Source organism: Mytilus californianus, unplaced genomic scaffold, assembly GCF_021869535.1.
Source record: "Mytilus californianus isolate M0D057914Y unplaced genomic scaffold, xbMytCali1.0.p SCAF_9, whole genome shotgun sequence".
NCBI lineage: Eukaryota > Metazoa > Mollusca > Bivalvia > Mytilida > Mytilidae > Mytilus > Mytilus californianus.
In genome coordinates this window covers 44,975,122-44,999,220 of record NW_026262745.1, presented here as the reverse complement: position 1 = coordinate 44,999,220, position 24,099 = coordinate 44,975,122, and the positions used below count along the sequence as shown (strand labels likewise).

At 32.9% G+C, this 24,099-nt stretch overlaps 1 protein-coding gene across 2 annotated transcripts; it reads left to right on the top strand.

Moving 5' to 3' along the window:
• Positions 1-3,208: 3,208 nt before the first annotated feature.
• On the top strand, positions 3,209-23,550 carry LOC127716077 (uncharacterized). 2 transcript variants are annotated; one of them, XM_052222161.1, is made up of 7 exons: positions 3,209-3,582; positions 13,862-13,980; positions 14,893-15,120; positions 16,201-16,326; positions 17,152-19,526; positions 21,055-21,221; positions 22,908-23,550. In XM_052222161.1, exons 2-7 carry the CDS (start codon positions 13,896-13,898, stop codon positions 23,161-23,163), a joined length of 3,237 nt encoding a protein of 1,078 aa, XP_052078121.1. In that variant the 5' UTR covers positions 3,209-3,582; positions 13,862-13,895; the 3' UTR covers positions 23,164-23,550. The 2 variants fall into 2 exon arrangements, with proteins under 2 accessions (XP_052078121.1, XP_052078120.1); XM_052222160.1 differs by having other exon boundaries at positions 13,858-13,980.
• The last annotated feature ends 549 nt before the right edge of the window (positions 23,551-24,099 follow it).

The following is a 24,099-nucleotide window of genomic DNA, read 5'->3' as shown; positions in this document are numbered from 1 at the left end:
GTGCCTGTCCCAAGTCAGGAGCCTGTAGTTCAGTGGTTGTCGTTGGTTCATGTATGTCATACTTGTTTTTCGTTTATTGTTTTTGTGTAATGAATTAGGCCGTTAGTTTTCTCAGTTGAATTGTTTCATATTTTCATGTCGGGGCCTTTTATAACCGACTATACGGTATGGGTTTTTCTCATTGTTGAAGGCCATACGATTGCCTATAATTGCTAACATATATACTTTATTTGAACTTTGGTGGATAATTGTCTCATTGGCAATCATACCACATCTCCTTATTTTTAAATTTAGGACGATTTTCATCCATTTTTTCTATATGAAAAATGTACTTATAGTCCTTTTCTGTTCATTATCACAAGTGAAATTAAAAACAGGATTTCTGAAACCGTCACTACCACCAACATCTATAGGTAACAGGTTAGCTTTGTAATATCGACACCATCTCGCATTTTGTACAAAAATGGTGGAACATTATCACAGTTCTTAGCTAATAAGATCGTTGGTAAATGAAAATTACCAAAATACAGCTCTGTGGAAAATGCATTATTCGACAACAACGAGAAAAAGATTTATGTCTGAATAAGTTGAAAGGAAATGATAAAATTACAGGAAACTCCTTGTAAAGGATACATAAAAAGGAAGTGACAATGCATTATTAGACAACAACGAGAAAAAAGAGGTATGTCCGAATAAGTTGAAAGGAAATGACAAAATTACAGGAAACTCCTTGTAAAGGATACATAAAAAGAAGTGACAATCGCTATTCTATCAAGATACATACTCTTTAAAGTACGGTACGGGATTATCGCCATAATCCGAGACTTACTAGTACTTTAATACTGAGACTTGTCTAAAAAGTTATTTCACGAAATTTCAACCTTAAAAGAGAGGCGTAAAGGGGGGTATCTGCAGGGAAGAACACGAAATAAAATTGCCATTTCACGATGAACGAACAATTAAAAATTTCTTGCATGTTGATCTTTTTACCGATTTCACGAAACACAGTGAATAACGAACCTTTTTCACGGCTGTACGTGAAATAAAAATGGCAAAACACGTTGCACGAGAATAACCCTTTACCACCCTCTTAAAAGAGAGGCAAAAGATACCAACGGGACATTCAAACTCATAAGTCGAAAATAAACTGACAACGCCATGGCAAAAACGAAAAAAGACCAAAAGTCAAACAGTATACAAAACACAACATAGAAAACCAAAGACTGAGCAACACGAACATAACCAAAAACAATTCCGTAAACGTTTGGTTTCTGTTTGATAAAAATAAAGGCAAGATTTTATCGATAAAGATAAGAAAGATTTGATTTGTTAGTAAGAAATATGTGAAATTATATCTATTTTAAAGTGTTCTTCAATTTTTTTTACCATGGTGTATCGTAGGTTTTCTAAATCATTGTTTCCTCAAGCTTCTATACAAAAGCTATCAATGATATAAATATAAGTTAACTTATTTTGGGAGGGGGCCAAAACGCCCCTTATCATACCTTGTCCTTTGATTGTACCGTTGTTATCCTCTGATTATTTATTTAATCAGAATAAAAATAATGTCCATGAACTCATGTTTGAACCAATCATTAAAGCAACCAACAACATCGTTGTGGTATGAATTGGTGCGATGAAAGTATTATATATTACAAATCACAAATAGTATTGTTACGTTCGTAATCAGTCGGTTCCTAATCCAACCTAGCATTCCAGACATTTTTGTCCAACGTAACAATAACTGTTTTGTTATTGTTACGTTTGTGTATGTTAATGATTGTACCAATATTTTATTTGTTTTTACTATATATTTGTTTAAGTAGTCTGTTAGCTGCTTGTTGCAAAGCAAAAATGTTCACATGCATCATATCTTCGTTTTGCAGTGGCAGTCTGAGTTTCTTCCTTTAATCCTGTCGACCAGTTTTGCAGAACCAACAATATTGAATAATTTCTTCCCGTACTTAAATTCGCTGACAGCTATTACATATGACATCTTTCTGTAAAGATTCTGCATTCGCACAGTACAAGTGCAAGGGAAAACCGGGATGAAAGCAAAAGTAAACAAAAGTGATAAGAAGACAGTTAAACGAATCCTGAAAGAAAAATTTTAATACATCAAATTAACAAATGGGAACGCATGGCAAATAAAAAAAAACACAAATCAACATCGGCCATTATATCTCACTTGTTTTAACTGCTCCGTGCTTAGGTAAAACAGCTATAATGGAAAATCTAATTGCTTCTAATTTGTGATGTGTTGATGACATTATATACTAGTCAACATTTAAGAAACGATACAAGGCAATGAATTTTCCATATATAATGAAATTGGATATAATGTGCCAAGGTTAATTATTGCCCAATTGGTCTAATATTTACAGAGTGTTATTTTCTTATCAAAACCATTGATTTTAGGCAAATACATGATTTTTTTTTTTGCAATTTTTGTTATTTCAAAAATCGTATTTTCACCCAAAAATTCTAAAATCGATGTTAGAACTTAAAACTTAAAACTTAAACACGGTCTGCTTAAAACTTTGAATGCCTTTGCAGATATTTGAATACCTAAAAATCCCATCTTCGAAATTAAGTGCAGACTTTTGTCATCATTTTCCGCAAAATAAATTTGACCCCTGTGTTCAATAACACGGTATTTTCGCACTTTCCAATTTGGTCAGATTCCTTTAATCGTATGCATTTGCTTTGCAAATGAATGTTTTTTATTGGATTATTTAACAGTTTTTCCTATTTATTATATTTTATGATAAATTGGAGTTCAAACTTGTGTATCGTTACTTTTGTTGACTAGTATATAATACCACGTGTGTCTAGGCCTCCCTTTATGAACTAATATTTGTGTTGTATCATATTTTTCTTGATTTGACTAGCCAATTCCGCATGGCCTCTTAGTCCCCCTTTTTATAAAAATCTCGAGTTCGTCACTGATTTCTTTTATTCATTATCAGCACTTTTTAAATTGTTTTTCTCCATTTGAGTTCTTGTCCTCATACAATGAATAACGTGTTACAGGGGGAAAGGGGTGTCGAACATTTAAAAGTCAAATAAGAAAGGGAGATTATCATTTTGTCACCAGAATTGATCTTTTGATACCACACTCAAGCATTAAAAATAACCGTTTAAAAACATTCTAAAGATTTTTATATATAGCTTCATTCATGACCAATCAAGCATAAAAGTCGTTTACACTGATATATAAATATGTTTTATAATATATGTGGTTATAAGGATCATGAACAGGGAAGAGGATGTGGGACATGTTCCGATTTAATTCAATATTACTTCGTACATGTATATTATCTCATCAATATTTTCTGTGAAATTTGTTCCAACATAGTAATTTTAGAACATACGGTATGGGAAGACATTCATTATAGTTAATCATTTAGGATAATAGATAAATCTGAGACTTGTTCTGAAAAGAAAACATTGGCGGATATAACAAACTTTGTTATTATCAATGCTGTATAACAGTAAGATTTTGTTTTGCAAATGTTCTGTTGTGTGAATTGCTGTGGAAACATAAACGTGAAAAAAATATACAACGCCTGTGCATATAAGGTATGTTCATTTTCAAGTAATTATTTTGTTTTGCTATGACGGGGTTGGCTAGTTTTTAATTTAAATGTGTTCCGTTATGTAAACAGTAATAATATACCTTTCAAAATGATTTTAGTGATTGCATTCTGTGGATTGTAATTAAAATAATATATACAAAAAATAAAACATGGCTGCTGACAAATAATTTTACAGAAACTTGATAATTACAATAACTATAATTAATACTGTAAATATTAGAATATGTTATCCTTTTAGACAGACCATTTTGTCATGTATATAAATATATGGAGAAGAAACTTTAAAATAAATATTTGTGGGTACTATCTAAAAATAGAAAATGGAAAACATTTAAAAATTCCCGATAAACCGAATTAATCTTATCCGGTATTACCGCGTAGAATTAAAAGAACAAAATTATAACAGTGCAAGATTTTGAAAGTTCTTCCTAATTATCAACAACAAACAAAAAAAGTAGAAGATATCGAATCTTTTATTGAATATTGAAGTGTTGAGGGCAGGAAAGTCGGAAATTAATTGTAATAAAATGGCTTGGGCGCAGCTTGATACGACCGCAGAGGTCGAACCCTGAACAGTTGGGGCAAGTATGGACACAACATTGAAGCTTGATACAGCACTGAATTTGGATTGTAATTAAATATTTGACACAGCATAGGTTTCTGACACAGAATGAATGTGGTCTAAGAACTTAAATTTTTTTAATTTACCTATTCAAACCATATCATTATTATTTGCTTTTATATATAAATCAGAATTAACCAATTTAAAATGGAAAATTTTAAAGAAAAAAAAGGGGAAAAAAATCCCCCCCCCCCCCAATTTTTTGAACCCCCTTATGATTCATCACCCCCAAACTCAATCCCAGCCTTCCCTTTGTGGTATGGTACCTTGCAGTACAATTTCAGAGAGATCCATACACTTGAACACAAGTTATTGTCTGGAAACTAGAAAAGGCTTATTTTTGGCCCTTTTTCCTAAACGTTTTGGGAAATTACCCCCAAACTCAATTCCAGCTTTCCCTTTGTGATATGGAACCTTGTAGTACAATTTCAAAAAGATCCATACACTTACACACAAGTTATTGTCATGAAACTAGAAAACTGCTTGTTTTTTGCCCCTTTTTTGCCCCTAATTCCTAAAATTTGGAGGCAATTACCCCCAAAATCAATCCCAGCATTCCCTTTGTGATATGGAACCTTGTGGTACAATGTCAGAGAGATCCAAACACTTACACACAAGTTATTGTCATGAAACTAGAAAAATGCTTGTTTTTTGCCCCTTTTTGGCCCCTAATTCCTAAAATTTGGAGGCAATTACCCCCAAAATCAATCCCAGCATTCCCTTTGTGATATGGAACCTTGTGGTACAATGTCAGAGAGATCCATACATTAACACACAAGTGTTGTCTGGATGCTTATTTTTGGCCCCTTTTTGGCCCCTAATTCCTTAACTGTTGGTACCATAACCCCCAAAATCAATCCCCACCTTCCTTTTGTGGTATTAAACCTTATGGTAAAATTTCATAAAGTTCCATTCACTTAAACTAAAGTTAGAGTGCGAAAACCAATGTGTCTTCGGACTACGACGACGACGACGCCAACGTCATACCAATATACGACCGCAAAATTATTTTGCAGTCGTATAAAAATTGAACATAAATATTAAAATAAACAAATATAACACAAATGCATGCAAATTAGAAAATTATGTTTGTTAAAGACCTTTTGAAATAATGTCGCACCAAAGTCTTCAATTTTTACAATCCTCCAAAGTACAAATAGCAAGGACGAGAACAACGACAGGTAACAGTACAATGGATCAAACCCAAATCATTGAGAAAAAAAATGGTGGACGAGAACAGACTTATTGTTATCATTTATTCACTGGGAAAGTGGATAACAGTTTTGAACTAGTCATCGACGAAGAAATAAATACATACTTTAAAATAAAATTTCTTTCACTTTAAACCCATTATCAAATCTTTTCCGTATATTCATGCATGGTCTTGCAAAAGGCGTGTCAACTTGTACGACTTTGCCCCCAGCAGAGCTATAGAAAAACAGTACATTAACGGGTGTTACACGGACACTTTTTAGATGATACACGCACACTTTTTAGTTGTTACACGGACACTTTTTATGAATAGAATCACTCGTGCATGATCAATGAGTTCATGGGCACTTTAAATTTCAATTTGATTTGAACTTTTTGTTTCACCGACATATTTCATGTCTTTTTTATTAAAATATTTACGTTGACATCAATAACTATATTTTTTTTTCAAACAATTCCAGTATATTACTATTCATATCAGTACACTAAAGGATTGACCATTTAACTTCAAAGGGGGGGTTATGGTTTTTTCCTAAAAAAATATTCTGATCCCCAATTTTATGAGAAAAAATATATTGTGGTCAAGCAGATGACAAAATAATGTTCTGATTCCTGATTTTACGAAGACCGTATATAATAGTGCTAATTTCGAAAAAAAATATTTGGGTGATAGCGTTGAAAAACCAAATAATTTTCTTACTGAGAAAAAAACATACCCCCCTTTTGAAGCTAAATGGTCGGTCCGTAAATGTATTTTTTTTTCAATATATGGACATGAATAGTATTCTGGACAATACTGAAAGTGAAGAAATGCTGGTACCGACGTTTATATTTCAATAAAAAACACAGGAACTATATATAAAAAAAATAAAATCTAATCAAAAGATAAAATCCCTATCAACTCACCAATGCACGATTGATCCTATAAATAAAAAATGTCCGTGTAATACATGTTCAAATAGGCAAAAAATCTTGAAGAAAATCATTCAACTTATGTCACCAATTTTGGACGGTAAGCTGCAATTGGATCATATTGTGACACGTGTTTAATCCTGATCAACACTATCAGAGACATACAAACCTATAAGCATGAAAAAAAAAATTAAAAAATTCCAAAATATATGCCTATATATATCTTATAACAAGACAAAATCCATTTTTTTCATAACATTTCATTCACTAATGAAATAGCTAGGAAATTCATTCTTTTGATACATTTATATTGTTATTGAATTCATATATTTGGGAGAAAACGTACGATTTTTATTATTTATTTAAGGGGGAATTGGGGATGGAATGGCACATCCTGCATTTTTTCAACAAAAAAAAGGATCAAGCCTGTTTATTTTAAATTTATTTTAACCCCCCCCCTTTTTTCCCGTTTTTCCCCCAATAAAAATCAAATGTTAGCTTGCTTACCTCTGAAACCTTTTTCATTTATTACTTACTTGCGAAGTTGCATTTTAAAAATTCTCAAATGTGTAGTACGACATTCATCTTTTACTTGACATGGTTCTTTTTTATAAAATTATTATATTCTTGAATTTCTTGGAAAAAACTTTCGGCTGAAGGGAAGTGAAAAAAAAGTTTGTTTAAACTGTAACTTACATTAACTGGTATATGGCCATTTAAGTTTCTAATCTGTTTAATTTTGCTACCTCTTCTACTTCTTTCTTGAAACGTCGTACAAGTCGGATACAAAACAAAGGTAACAAAAAAACAGGCCGGTAACAACCGTTGCCGTATAGTTCTTCTGCACTTGTAGTCAGGTCAAGGTCCTCGTATATCGCCTCGGACCTTCACCTGACTACTCGTGCAGAAAAACTATCCGGCAACGGTTGTTACCGGCCTGTTTCTTTGTTACCTTTGTATTCACTGTGTATCATCGGCACCGGAAATTGGGTACTAACGAAGCGGAGAGAAATGGAAAAAAAGGTAAACAAGGTAAGAATTCCTTCAATTTAAAGCATTTCTACTTATTTGACGAGGGTACCGCTTAAGAAATGATTTTCTGATATATAATTCTTTAAATTATTAGACCGATAAGTACAAAATTAAGACCATATTTTGTGTTATACTCCAAATCTTGCCACTTAGTACCTGAAAATTTCGAGGTCGATTGTCCTCAGTCGCCCCATTGGCAAGATATTCAACTGTTTTTCATTATTTTTCCAGACATGTTTTTAGATTATGATAGTGTGACATCATATTGACTGAAATCTGTTGTCATAAAGATGTTTTTAAAGAATATGGACCAAAACATTGTTTGTTTATTGAACGGCGAATTGCAGGACGTTGTACGGCGAATTGCAAAATAACAACTTTTGTCTGTACGGCGTCTTGCAATATATTGTAATTTAAAGATGAAATTAATCACTGCCTAGCTAATATCAAGTGACGAAATTTTGGCTGTATCAAAGCTTTACCGGCTTACAAATATACAAAATAAACTACTTATCAAATATTATAAAATACATGCCGTTAATTTCGTTCATAAGTCGTCGTTGCGTACCTCTATTTGACTTTGTGTTTTTAAAGACAAAAAGGTTTTTTTTCAACCATATCATCTAAATACGTTCATATATCGTTATAATACTAACGACTGTTGTCTTATTTGTTGTCATGGTGAAATTCTTTAAGTTCAATAAAAAAAAACCGACCATTCATCTTTTGTAGGCGCTGTTGTTTTTTTTTTAAATATAAACAGTGGAGATGTTGTATGATTGCAAATAAGATAACTATCCACCAGGGTCAAATAAAGTGTATGTAAGCATTTATATGCTATCGTTTGGCCTTCAACAACGAAAAATTGTACCTTACAGTCGGCTATAAAAAGCCCCGACATGAAAATTGTGGAAGGATTCAACAAGAAAACTAACGGCCTAACTCATAACAAAACAATTAACGAAAAATAACAAATATGATAGAGATGAACCAACGACAACCTTCAAACTACAGGCTCGTGGCTTCGGACAGACACATAACGAATGTGCTGGGTTAAATAGATATAGGGTGATGTGGTATGAGACAACTCTCCATCCAAGTCACAATTTATAAAAGTAAACCATTATAGGTCAAGGTACGGTCTTCAACATTGTTTATTGTTTATTTTTTAAATTTCTGAAATGAATAATTTGTTAAAAGAAAAGTGAAGAAAATACTTTGTTTTCATTTAAAAAATTAGGAGAAATAAATCATGAATTGTGTTTCGAATTAATTTTCTTGTTTCTTATTGAAAATAAGATTGTTTTTTTTTTAGTTTAAGTAAATTCAATCAATCTTTTTATTTACAGGGAAAAAATAATAAAAGACTGTTTAAAGGCTGTTTGGCCTAAACTTAAATGAGTAGATGGAGGGGTAGTGAAAAGGAGTGTATTCGTCCGAATTTTCATTGTTACAGTAGTACATTTTCATGATTACTATGTATAATATTTCTCAGTAAATTTTAATGTGATATTGTGCCAATTTTAAAATCATATAATTAATACAAGTAAGACTGGTATTTGCCTTAAAAGATATAGCAGTACGTGATTATTTATTTTCAAACACACCTTCTCTGTTTTGAAACTTATAAAGGTATGGATCTCGGCCTATCTGTTTGGTTGAATATAAATGTGAATTCATAAAGTTTCAAAATCAACAGTAAGCCCTATTTTTGTGTGTGTGTGTAAATAATCTAATCTTTAGATAGATGCTAAAATTAAAATCATTTTTCTTAATACGAAGAAAAAAGTGCAACTTAAGCACGTCTGAATGTAAAAAGGTGTACCCGACTTATTCGTTCACGATAAGAAATTTACCGATTTCGGTAATTTAACAAAACTGTTTACGAGGGCAAATAAATAAATGAACGCTATCAAATCAACATTTAAATTTACGTGGATTTTTCCAAAAGAATTTATGAGTATGCACCATCAGGATTCAAAAATATTTAGACCTGTCCTTATCAGATGTTATTTCATTATAATTCTTTAAACTTACAAGTCGAAGGTGCTAGCTTTTGTGAATTGTATTAATAAGTATATAATATTAAGATGACAACCAAAAAAAAACTTCATACAAGGTCATCTATATTCTCAAGTAGAAAGTTTATATAAATAGTTTATGCCGTAGCCACAGCCGGATTTGTATCCCTTGTATCGGATTCTTCTTTCATTCTTTCCAAAAATGATTAATCTATGGTTAATATTTTTTTTTAAATTTAAACAGTGTTAGCCACCGAGCTTGTTCATTTCTTACTTTATAGAGATGAAGTTTTTTTTTAGAAAATTAATGTTCTTTATTCTAATATATTGGCTGTATCTGCCTTTTACAAATAAGACAATAACATTAATTGAAAAAGGAGACGTGGAATGGTTTTCACTGAGAGGACTTTCAAACAAAGTCCAAATGAAATAGATTTGACCAACTATTGGTAACTATACACTTCACAATGAACAAAACCCATACCGTATCAAAATTGCCTGATTAATGACAAAATCATAAACAAATATGTAAGGCAGCAACTTACGACAGTCGCTATATTACATGTTCCTGACCAGGGACAGACACATATATATATTGAGGCGGGCTTAAACATGTTTGTGAGCACTCAAACATCCCTTAACATGGTGCCGTGGTGTAGCAATACAACTTTTTTTTTGCAGAGAATGATAATTCATTTATATTTCATTTTATCTGAAAGTTGAAAGAGAATTCATTCACTCAATGGTTCTAAATATTCAATGCGGAAATTTTTTTCTGCCATCACCTCCTTCCTTCCCTTCACCCACAACCCATCCCCAAAATGTTCATCACTTATATGCAAATGCTGACTAATGTTGTATGGTTAAAACATGCATTTGGTTGAGGCAATCTAAAGTTTGAGAACAGAAACGATAGCTTTAGCTTTTTTTCATTTATAAAAGGGCATAACTCAAGAATGCTAACAGTGACGCTACCCAATTTATAACTTGATCTGTGTTTTGTGGTGATAAGAATTTCGTGAAAGTTTTAAAACATTTGGTTAAGGCATACTAAAGTTAGAAAACGGAAACCAATTATTGGGACTTTCTGGACAGACGGGAGAGACGGGTCGGACGGACATTGGTAACATTTAACGCTACGTCAGGGCAGAACAACAGGTCAGTAAAACAGTGACATGCCTTTCCGAAAGTTACAACATTTGCCAGCTTTTGTATATGCCGTATTCATATTGTATACATCAGGTATGTAAAAGATGTAATAGGACTGTGTTCAAGCCTTATATTGTGTATACATCTTAAATGGTGTCAAGCGAATTGTATTTTTATCAAATGCATAAATAGATATTTGAACCTAATACTTTATTTTCTTTAAAAAGACGGCAAATAAATATTTTGAAATTAGCAAGTTGCCATACAGTTGAAAACAAGTTGCCATACAGTAAATTTGTCAACATGAGCAAGTTGCCGTACCCTAGACTTTATTTTTTATGGTCTATATTCTTTAAAAACGTTCATTTTGACAACAAATTTCAGTAAAGATGATGCCACACTATAATAATCTAAAAAAGTGTCTGGAAAAATAATGAAAAACAGTTGAATATCTTGTGAGTAAGACAGACGGTTTCGCTATGACAAAGAAAGCCAATCAATGCTACATGTATTGGATGGTTACAATACTTGTTATACAACTGCACTTGCTTCATACTAACAACCTTTCACTTGCAATGGGCTAACAACAATTCACCTTTTGATCAGTTTGTAGAGATGAATACGAACTGTAACTCGAAAAATTGGCATGGGGAAAGGAAAAAGCCTTTCGAACAAGCTCAGTAAATAAAATGGAGAATAAACATGCATTCAGGAGCTTATAATAATTTGAATTTGGGATTGACATCATTGTTGCTCCTTTTATTGTATGAAATTGCAGTTTTGAGTGATAACTGAAGAGTTGTAGAAATGCAACAATTTGCAAATAAAAGTTCACTCCTTACGCCATCTTTCTTTCTATCATGATTACTCACATATGTACATATCATGACCTAAAATCAGGTACGAAACTTAAAAAATATGGTATATGTAAGCAATTAGAGTGCTTTAAAATAACTGTTTTCTCGTTTAAATTGTTTCACAATTTTACCTGTCGGAGGCCTTTTATACTAGTAGCTAAGTATAGGTATAGATAAAGGCAACAGTAGTATACCGCTGTTCGAAACTCATAAATCGATAGAGATAAAAACAAATCCGGGTTACAAACTAAAACTGAGGGAAACGCATCAAAAATAAGAGGAGAACAACGACACAACAAAAACACAACTTTAAAATGTAACACACACAGAAACGAACTATAATATAATAATGGCCACTTTCCTAACTTGGTACAGGACATTTTAAGAAAAAAAATGGTCGGTTGAACCTGGTTTTGTGGCATGCCAAACCTCCCGCTTTAATGGCAACGTCAAACACAACACCAAAACGACGACATCACATGACAGGACCACAATGCAAATAAATGGGAGAACATATAGGACAAAGAAACACACGAATAATAGCTAACAAAAGGAACTAGGCTTAAAATTCAGTACGCTAGACGTGCGTCTCGTCCACAAAAGACCATCCAGTGACGCTCAGATGAAAAAAGCTTGAAAGCCAAAACAAGTACAAAGCCGAAGAGCACCGAGGACCAAAACTTCCAAAAAGCTGCGCCCAACACGGCTAGGGTTTTCTGCCTGGGACAAGAACATCCTTATTATTTAGAATAATTTATAATTTTGCAAACAGTAAATTTTATAAAATGACTATATAATAGATATACATGATAAAATCGAAGTGGGGACTAACTACAGAATAAAAACGGATACATTACATAAAACAACTTAATCCAACATATAAAAATACACAGCCGAGTTAGCCAAAGCATCAACGCACAAAGTGAATTTGGGATAGAAAGGTGCTGTGACACGTCTTATAGCAATGCGGTTTCACACTCAGCAAAACAGTCACAATCGGGAATAAGTCACGTTCGGTAATTAAAAGATCAGACGACGTAATGACAAACCACAATCTAACACGTGGTAAAAATGTCCTTAGTTAGTTTGGACAAAGACACATCGTATGGACTAACCAATTCGTGATGGTGTCCGTAAAATTTACGGAGTGTCATATTTAATCTGTCCTCCTCATAACTTTGTTGGAGCAGTTTCTGTGTAAGGAGCACACTCCTGTATATGAAGTCCGTATAGTGTGAACAAGCACGAGAATAACGTATCAATTGAGATATGTAAATACCATACGAAGGGGCAGAGGGTATGTTACTGCTGAGAAATGGGAAATTGATAATTGGGAAGTTGAAATCGTCCCGTTTATCATAGATTTTCGTGTGAAGTCGTCCATCTGTGTCAACATTGAGGAAAATATCAAGGTATGAAGCAGTCCTTCTAGTATCAGTAGTATCCTTAATTTCAAGTTCACTGGGATATATGAGTTGTAAGTATTGGCTGAAAGATGGGTTATTCAATGATAGAACATCATCAATATATCGGAAAGTAAAATCAAAGAATTTCGCAAGGTGCTTTTTCTTTTGTCTTTTAGAAGGTTCTGAATGAATTCTGCTTCATACGAGTACAAAAACAAATCGGCCAGTAGGGGTGCACAATTAGTTCCCATTGGAATACCGACTGTCTGTTGAAATATAAATCCTCCAAACTCAACAAATATATTGTCGATCAAAAAGTCCAGCATTTTGATAATATCATCTTCAGTATATTTTCTGGTAGATTCAGTGTGGTTTTCACAAAATATGAATTATTGTAACCCAAAACATATAGGGTTTTCTCATAGTTGAAGACACTACGGTGACCTTTTAATTGCTTTTATCCACATCATTTGAACTCTGTGGGATAGTTGTCTCTTTGGCAATCATACCACATCTCTTTAACTTTATATGTATATATTAACTTCGTTTCAAATTTAGCCCAACAATGTTATGCTTTCCGGTAGCACAGTTTTAATCGTCCCTCAGCGGGATTTAAAATATATGACATGCTTCTGTGTCATCGCGACAACATCGTCTGTACTCTGTCAAGCGCTCTACACTACATGGCTTACTTGTGTATATAAAATATACATCTTTCGTTTGTCAAGTGCATATGTCACTATAATAATGTGTAACTAATAATATATGTACATGGTGGTGTATATTTCAAAATAAATTCAGGAAAACACTTTCTAGTTACATAATGTTTATTAACTTTTAGTATATGTTAGCGCTTTCTGCCAATGGGTGCAGTTTGCTCGCTTTATTGATATTCTTGCTGATAAAGTCGGTATCAAAAACGAAAATGCCATTACTAGTATTTGATATATATGTAACATCATACCATGTTTGCCAACAGTTGTCAAGTGAGAGCTTTTTTAACTTCCAATTTTCTATTTATTTGATTAAATGTTTTTTGATACCTAGGTAGCAGTAGCAGCAACAATTGATCAGGGTCAACAAATATGGAGAAACACAGTGAAGTTGATGCCAAACTTCATATAGACTACGACAGTATGTGTCATAGAGTGGCACTGGAGCTAACAACAGGTACTCTTTTATTAAATATAACTAGTTAAAAAACTTTGCGTGCAAGTGCATTCTCAAACTTCACGGGCTTTATATTCGATGTATGTCTCAATGTTAGAGTGAGGCTATTTTTCCAGATTTATATATTCAAAAAATGAAAAAAAGTGATGTACAAAAGTGATAAAATATAAAAGAACATTGATATATATACTTATGACATTACAAATTTAAAAGGAATTGGAATAATATTATAACATGGTTATTTTGACTACAATATGTAGTAATGACTTGGTGCAGATAATTTTTTCTTCATTGTAACGAGCTGCAAGAGAGGCGAAAGATATCAACGGGACAGTCAAACTCATAAGTCGAAAATAAACTGACAACGCCATTGCGTAAAAACAGACAAACAGACAAACAACAGCATTCAAAACACAACAAAGAAAACTTAAGACTGAGCAACACGAACCCCAACAAAAACTGGGGTGATCTCTCTATATAGTCTTTGGTTGCTCCATAGTTCTTTTTTTTGGAAACAACTGGTGTGAAAAAAGAAAATTACGTGGTCGTTTTATCGAAAAACATACCCTCCATTATTTTGTGTTGAACAAATATCTATCAACTCAAGGAACACTTCATTTTATATCATAAAAATTTAAAACAACACTTTACAAATCTCATGCGTCCAAAGCGCTTTTCTGGATTTACCTTCATCAGGAACGCTCAAAGCCAAATATTTGAAACAGTTCAAGAGCTTTATAACCAAAAAGGACATATAAAATAGCCAAAATGAACACTTCCACGAATCTTCATGTCAATATTACAATATTTGGATTTGTCAGGTTTTATGGAATTCCTTTTTTAATTTACCTTCGAGTTAGGTATTTTTGTTAATACTCTTTTTTTATATACATACAATTTTTATGGTTTCAGATGAATTAAAAGAAATAAAATTTTTGCTTCGCCAAAAAATAGGAACTGCAATCTTAGAGAAAATTAAAGACGGAAAGGATCTCGTAATAATTTTAGAGAAACGTGAATATTTCACAAGAAGTGATGTTACTAAACTAGAAAAACTGTTAACTGATGCCAAAGTGTCTTCATTAGCTACAATTGTACGACAGTATAACGATTGTATTCCTAGAATCCCGAATTTGGATGGTAGGTTTCTAATCTTACACAATTTTAATATATACTATAAATAGCTTCCTTTTTTGGGAGGGAAATATGTAAGAGATGGGGTTAGACTGGTTACCTGTCCCTTATCTGTTTGGCTCTGACACCAAGGGTGACCCATACACCCGTATGTTGCAAGGGAGAGAACCAGCATTGAAATAGGGTAGGTAAATTGTAGAGCAATATTATAGTCGAATTCACATTTAGTAATATCTGCTTTTATTTTCAAATGATGAAAAGATCCGAAAGGGTACTAGTATATAGTAACGATGTTGTCCATTTAAGTGTGTATTTGTTTGTCTGTTTTGTGTGTTTGGAAAAGGAGCGATTCCGTTCGTCAATTTGGTACAAAGTATCGCAAAAAGATATATAGAGCTGTCAGTTTTCACTGTCTAATTCAGCTAAAATCAAAAGTCCATGTCAAAATTTGGTCAACATCCTTAGCCGATTACTTAGTCCTTTTTTCGGATTTTTTTTTATTAATTTCGAATATTTTGGCCTCGAGCATCATTGAAAAGATATTAATTGTTGAAATGCATACCTGGTGCAGTAAAATTGGTACCGTTAAAAATGTTACACAGACTGTACCGCTTTTCCAATCTGTATCAATTTAGTATCCTTCACCCCCAAGATCAGATTTTCAAGGTCAAATATTAATCTAAGGTTACGCCCTATTGGTCTGTAAAGAATGGCAAAGGGATGTTTTTGCTATAGTTCTCCCAAATTAATTTCAATGACGTTAATACAAATATTATTGTATGAAAATGCATTTACACGGGAGTTTTTTTGCTAATAAAATTATAGAACATGTTTAATAAAAGTATGAATATACTTCAATTCTACTAAAATTGCTTCAAACAAATTTAATACATAAGCCTAGGCATATGATGTATAGTCGGGCCGTATATATGAAATATGAAATATGTTTTGATTTAGATTATGCATTGAGACAGTTGAATTTGCAAAATTTAAGAATTTGAAATCTCAAATACCGGAGGCCATGTGCTAGAAGTTTACTACCAACGTTGTAATGTTTAAATGTTTATAAAGATGTTTTCTATCAAGAGTATGATGGTGTTGCAAGAAATTATGCCACTCATTCAATGACCATAGTTCAGAACTTTGTTGAGACTGAAAATGTGCGAAGACTGGAGGATATTATTACCAGAAAAGGAGCAGTTCTTGTCAAAGGTTCGCCATAATATACTATCATAATTAATTTTATCGATTCATCGCGTTCGACGCTGTTTGTGTTAATCATGAATGCAAACATTTCTCAATTTTTATAAAAATCAAGATCGTTCATTTGATTTTGGTAATTTTTGTACATCTAGATCTGGATGAGTTGTTATTCATAGAATACTATGGATATAAGTATACAGATATTAAAATTTTGTTTGAATTGTTTAAAAATGCCAATATTTCTTCTTTTTATTTAAATGAATACACTTTTATTTGCAATTAGTCGTTTTAAATGCCTTTGGATGAGTTAAATTTATTTTATAAAATGTGAGTAATCTAAGGACAAAGATATTTAATTTTTGTGTGTGTGATTATTAAGAGTTCAACTATTTCTTCATTTCAATGGAAATCATACACCACCATTGGTATTTAGTACTTTTTTAACATCACGACGGGTTATTTTCATAAGATATGATGAATATCAGAGAAAAGATAACTGTGTTTGCGCTGTTAAAAATGCCAATATTTCTTCCTTTTATTAAAATTCATGCACCTTCTTTAACAATTATGCATTTGAAGTTTCCTTTGCCTTACATATAATATAAAAATAAGAAGACTACTTGTCAGAAACAAAATAACAAAAGTATTTTGTATTTTCATGTTGAAATATGTTGCCAAAGTTACCCAAGGTATAGTTAAATATTCCGCATAACCAACAAAAAGTAATAAATTTGTAATGAGTTTGTAACCCGGACTTGTTTTCTCTCAATCGATTTATGACTTTTGAACACCGGTATACTACTGTTGCCTTTATATATCTATGCTTTGTTATAGGACCATCTGGTGCAGGGAAATCGCAAAATGCATTTTACTTTGCTAAGAAATTTAGATTTAAAAATCAGCAATCTATAGTATGGAGGGTACATTGCAAGTCCACTCGGGAAATACATTTGTCTTATGCAAATTTGATGTTACGGCTGGGCCTACGCGAAGTTATTAGATACAACGAATTTGATATAAGTGAATGTATCAAAAAGATGTTTGATCGTATTTATAAAAGATTAACGGAAGATGAGTACTTAAATAATAAACATTTGATTATAATGGACGATATGGAATCACCCAAATCTGCACAGGAAGTTCATGATATGATGGAATATTTCATTATTGCAAAAAACATATACGTCATAGGCACATCACAACATCGATATTCGCCAATGCTAACGCACGAATACGGAATGGAAGTTTCTAAAATGACGGAAAAAGAGGTAATAGAATTATTTAAACTCAACGATAATGTTAACGAACCTACAGAAATAAACGAAATCAAAGAGTTAGCGAAAAACTTAGATTATTTACCACTATGTTTGGCTTTAGCATCATCATACATTAAAATTACAAAAACAAGCATTAGTCAATACAACAGAAATTGGTCGGACCTGCAGAAACAAGCACATGAAATTTCGGCAGAGGGTAAGAAATTTGATGCATCATACATTCTAACATTAGAAAAGCTAGAGAAAGATTTGCCAGAATGTTCTAGAAAGCTTTTGCAATTCATACCTTATTTAAATCACAACATTATTCCTATTCAATTATTCGAAAGCTTGCTAGAATCTGATTCCTCATCAAAAGAAACCGATGTTAATACACTGCTAGCTGCTTTACACGACTATTCACTGGCAGCCATTAGCGGAACTGGAGTCACTCGTATTATATCCATCCATAGCGTTACAGTTTGGTTCTTAGACAAACTGAAATCCGAGAGCAAAAGACAAGAAGAGCGATTATTTTTATTGCAACATTTTTGTTATTATATTGACAATGATGCGAGACTTACGGAAACAATGAATCGAAATGTAAAGTTTCTTGAGCACGCATGTTGTTTATTAAGGAGTCTTGAGAAAAATGGCGGAGATAAATGCTTTGAAACAAAACTTTTTGAATGCTACTTATGTTGCAGCGTTGCTGTCACTTTTCATTTATATGGAAACACTCAAGTATCTGCCGATTACTTCTTCAAAAAGGCCAAGCTGTTTTTGTTAAAACTGATACCTCACGAACTCAAAGTATACGACGCATTAAAGGAAAGTAATGTGAATTTAAAAAGCGTTGAAGATTTCCTAAGAGGCAATTATGAGATCAAATCAACATCCAAAGAATTATTTCGAACGCTGACGCGAACAGCAAGAGAAATTCCTGATGACATGATAAAGAAATTTGTTTTGATGAAATATAGAAGCTGTAGAGATATTCGGTTGTTAAGGGAATACGGTAAACTAAGCGAAGAAGATATTCCAAAGAACCAAATTCCTAAACAGTGTTTACAGAAGCTCATAGAGTGCAAAGTAATCCTGCCTTTGGAAGATATTAAGGAAATTTTTCTTGCCGAGTTATTCGCAACGATAATGTATAACCATAGTAAAAACATGGTATTTATTGACGAGACAAAAGATGAAAAAGAAGACAGCTCAACTGATTCCAAAACACATGCGCCTGAATATTTGATTCACAGGGAAGCTTTGCATGAATACCATTATGCTTTGAACATTGCCGCACACCTTGAAGACTACATCCAGGACATCAACGCAAATCTTCATTCTGTCAGATATATTTTGACGAAAAGAGGTGGTATATATTATTTCATGCGCAGACTGAAAAGTAAAGAAATAACTTTTGAAGTAATCGAAACTATGAATGAAATGATTAAGTCTTGCAGTGAAAAACTGTATTTTGACTTTGGGGTTTTGAAAATGTGTAAGAATTATGATCTTTATCAAAGGTGTATGATACAGAATATATTGCGCATGTGTAATTTAGTTCTATCTGAGCAAGTTCCGGCTGAAAAAGAACGTTACATACAGCAAGCATTAGACCACTGTGGTGAAATGGAATCTATTCTTTTAGAAATGGATCCTTGGATAGCTTTAACAAGCATTCATTTGGACATTGCAGAAACGTACATGACAGTGGTATCACCGCGCGCCGAAAAAGCTAAACATCATTTCAAAATGGCACTTGAGAAACAAGAACTTCCAACCCGCTACAAACTTAAAGCGTATAAGAGCTTTGTTCGATTTTGTCATCATCAAGGTGAAGTCGAAGACTTTGTTTTGGCAGAACATTTCAGTCAAAAAGTACTGAGACAAGCTACACAAGATGAACAGAAAGAATTTATAGTAAACTCGTTAGAAAATCTGCGTAAAGAGGTAAGAATCATCAAGCTAAGAGACCATATACAGGACTATAATGTCTTGAAACAGCACGAGACAGCTATGTGTCTTAAGACATGACTTAAATGTTATCAAAACCAGATATTACTCTGCTACGTAAGACTTGTTTATCGCAACGTGTTACATGCTGCGACAAACAGATCAAACGGAGAAGAATTAAAGATCTGATTTTATTTCAATTAGATTAAACACTTTATGTCTCAAAACCATGCCAAAAGAAACGAAACTGTCCCGAGTTATCCCAAAACACTGATGATCCTTTGCTACGCCCTGACTTGTAGAAACATACACTCCAATCCTTGTTTGTATTCGGATAGACTTCGTTGTGAAAATGGTGGTCGTGAAGACCTTAGGCATGTGCACTGCAATGTTTTTTCTTCAAAATCGTAAAACAACATTCATTATAACGGTGCCATCATGTAACCAATAACGCTTGACGAATAAGGCGTTAAAATAAATATTTCGGCTATTTATTTTTGCAATGTATATAAACTGCATGTTTTCCTACGTATACATTCATACTTGTTTGTTGTTTAAACATATCTAAAGCAATCAGTGGCATGCAATGATAATAAGTTAGTTTTCCTAATTTCTTTTTTTGTGGTTCAAAAAGTAAGTCATAATTTTGGACAACATTGATATATACCTGTTTATCATCATAAAGTGTTTGTTCTTCTGGCAATCGGTTAATAGAAAATATGTGTAGTACACATAATGGAGATATAACATGAAAGCTCCTTCTACATACTGTAGATATTAGGAAGAATGGAAAACAAGGGACACGGTATATTTATAATGTCGAACCCTACCAAAACCGTGGTTGATCTCAGGTGCTTTGGAAGGGTTAACAGATCCAGTTCTACATGTGGCACCCGTCGTGTTGCTCATAATAATTCTTTTATTAGTGTTGGCATATCGACAGCCTGTTATTATGACTAGAAGCAAATCGGAAGATCCTCTAACAAAACATTGTGAAAGAGCCTAGATATACCATCACCAATGAATCCAATTTTTCATAAAATATTGTCATTAAATAACGATACTGAAAGAAACGAATGAATTTGTCTTGAAATGCACAAGCGAAAGACGTTTTGACACTCCGTTCAGGATCACTCACCGAGATAACCTTCAACCAAGTAGCTAGTGCTTGGTATTGGCATGATGGAATGAAACATTTTGTCTGTGAATTTCCAGTTCATAAAATTATGTAACTGCGTTTTAATTCGTTCTATTTAGGACCTTTGGTTTTTATGCTTGCAAATGGTTTAAATTTTTGGGTTTTCCAAACTTTTAATCTTTACGAAGGTTTTTCCCCCAGAAACACGTGACCTGCAGCTGTTGCAGGTTACTCTTATTTGCCCCGATTTTACGTTATTATTCTTCGTTGATTTGGTTATTTTGTTAAATTTCTATTAACCCTTTCCACTTATTTTCATACCTCACACCGTGGTTACAACAAGTGAAGAAAAAATATATAAATATGTAAAACTTCTTTTTTCTCCAGAAATCAAAACGACTTTCAGATGGACTGGAAAATAAAATGGCCACCTGCGATGTTAGTAGTACATGTTCAAGTAATGAGGATACAGAGAAAAAAAATGAAGATGAACAAAACATTGAAGAATTGTCTCACAAAGCACAACATGCCTCAGATATAATCAGTAGCGTGAGGTAATGTATACAAGTTTGTTTAATAGTGAACTCTGGTAATTAAAGCAAATTAAAAAAGGATGAAAGGATGAGAATTAGGAAAATTACAATTTAGGTTACTATTAATCACTGAGATTGCTCATTAAAGGGGATACTGATTGTCTAGATTGATGCATTACATTGTATTTAGGAAGGCATACGTTTTTATATATATTTTTATAGTATGTGAAAGAAGCAATGTTTACCCCTCAACGCCATGCTAATGTTCAAATTCGAAAAAAAATTAAAAGCATTGAAATAGGCGAAATGCCAATTAAGAAATGGCAAATACTTGAAAAAAGTAGAAAATAAACTGAAAACGCCATGGCAAAAAAGAACAAAAGACAAACAACAGTACACAAAACACAACATAGAAAACTAAAGGCTGGGCAACACGAACCCCACCAAAACCGGGGATGATCTCAGGTGATCCGGAAGGGTCACCGTCGTGCTGCTCATGTAAGGACATACCCGGTAATAAGTCGAATTCGGTAGAGAACATGATTTGATTTATAAGTTGTAATTTGCTATGTACCATCTTTCAGTTTAAATCTGTACTTTTTGTCTTTTGTCTTGATGTCAGTTGTGTTTTGTGCTTAGCACCGATCATAGTGTTACAATTTGTACTTATGTTGTACGGTTACACCATTATCTCGGGAAGAGGAGGGTTGGGCACTCATAAAGATGTTCAACCCCGCCACATCCTTTATGCGCCTGTCCAAAGTCAGGAGTCTGTATTATAGTGGTTGTCGTTGGTTGCTGTCTGTTCAATGTTTTTCGTTTATTCTTTGTCATAAATCAGGATGTTTTTGCTTAAATCCACGTTTTTGGACAGTGTTGAAAAGTTGTCACATTGACAACCATACAACATCTCTATTTTATAAAGATATTATCATTTTCAAACTGAAATGACATGATATTAGACATAGGTTATTGAAAAAAAGTTGTCCGTTGCAATCAGCTTTAATAAAGGAATACAAAATTATTGAAAACGTAGTTAGACACTATTTTCAAATGAGAAACTAGTATAATTGTAAGGTTTTGCATCATTAATCACCTAAAACGACGGCGATCATACAAAGTGGCAACTAAAAAAAACATTTATCAAAGAAACACAGATAATAGGTTTATAAAAATGTATAAAATACAGTACCATGTACACATAACATAAACATAACAGGAACTACCTAATATGTATGCCGAATAACGAATACTGCGAGATAGCCTAGATAGCCCAATTTGGCACTGGCAAAGATGTTTTTGGGTTAAACTAATTTCACGTCTGCTCCCCTCCCAGTCATCATCCGAGATATACAAATCCAAAGACCTTATGACGTAAAAGTAAAAACCATTAAAAACCTACTTTCAACTACGAACAAGACAACCCCAAAAAAATGAACAAGATAATAAAAACAGCAAGTAATTTGTAAAGCAGGATAAAACAAGAAAGGCAAAAGATACCAAAGAGACATTCAAACTCATAAGCAACACTTTTAACAAGATTCACGCGGTCTCTTCATAAATTTATTTGAAACCGACAACATTTTGTTTGAGGCAAAAGTAATATTAAATTTGATGAATTATCAATATTCGGTCTGTAGCCCTTCCTGTTGCAAGATGGAAGAATTTTTCCAATTAGGCTCATGTATATACATTTGAATTATTTAGAGACGACTATGTTACATCACAAATGGACAATATGGCTATGGGAGAGATATATCAAGAAAGAAAACAAATCAATTCAACACTTGGTCGACTTGAACAGAATATTGTAGCTAAAATCGAGGAAACACATAAGCAGCTTCTTGAGGTAGAACTTGAGAGGCTTGATGTAGACAAAAGAAGACTTGAAGTGGAAAAGGAACGATTAGAATTGGAAAAAGAAAAAGTGCGACTTCTGTCGAACAACGGCAACAAAACATAAACATTGCCATGTACGATATTACCAAAAAAATCTGTTGATTGCATTTAAACAAATACAAAGTATACTTGCTTGAACTTTTGTCTATCCTCACACAAAAAAGTTTTACAACCTCACTTTATTTTTGTACCAGCTTATTGAAATATTTTTATTTGAACGATAAACGAATGAATGAACTGATATACACAACTTTCATTTTATACTGTTCAGCAAAATAAATTTTATTTAAAAAAAACTTTTATATAATTTTATAATCAAGATTTTTGTCGAGTAAAACATGCACCGTATGGTTTATTTTCTTTGTTATGATAATGTATTTATTGTTATGTATAAAAAATATTATTAATTTTTTAAATATATTATGTAGAATTAAAATCAGTTTTTGCTTAACTCATTTTTTTTCAGTATACTACAATTTCTTGAGCGCTCTAAAAACAACTGGTATAAAAATTGATAATAAGGAGAAGAAATAGTGATATTTTACTATAGACTATTGACTGAGAGTCTCATATAAGTATTTTTTTTGCAATCTCATGAAAAACCAAATTGCTGCAGTAAACATTTATTTCCACTTCCATGTACTTGCACTATTTAGAACACACAACGCACGTAAGTGGATAATTGTTAATATAGGGAGGACATTGTAAGGCTCCACATTTTGCCAATACAGGATAGAATAATTTACCATTGTCATCTCTAACCCCGGCATTCAGATATTCGGGACGACTGTCAACACAAACATAGGATGATGCGGATGCAAATCCATGGTACCCCGATCCAAGATATCCATTATATTCTATGTTCCATCCGTTAAAACATTTGATTTTACCAGGTATCATAAGGATTGAAGTTGAACGTGTCTTTCTGCAGACAGCACATGGTACATCTTCATTCTGTGTACCAAAAAGGTAGTTTGAAATTCTGCACCATACATTCGTC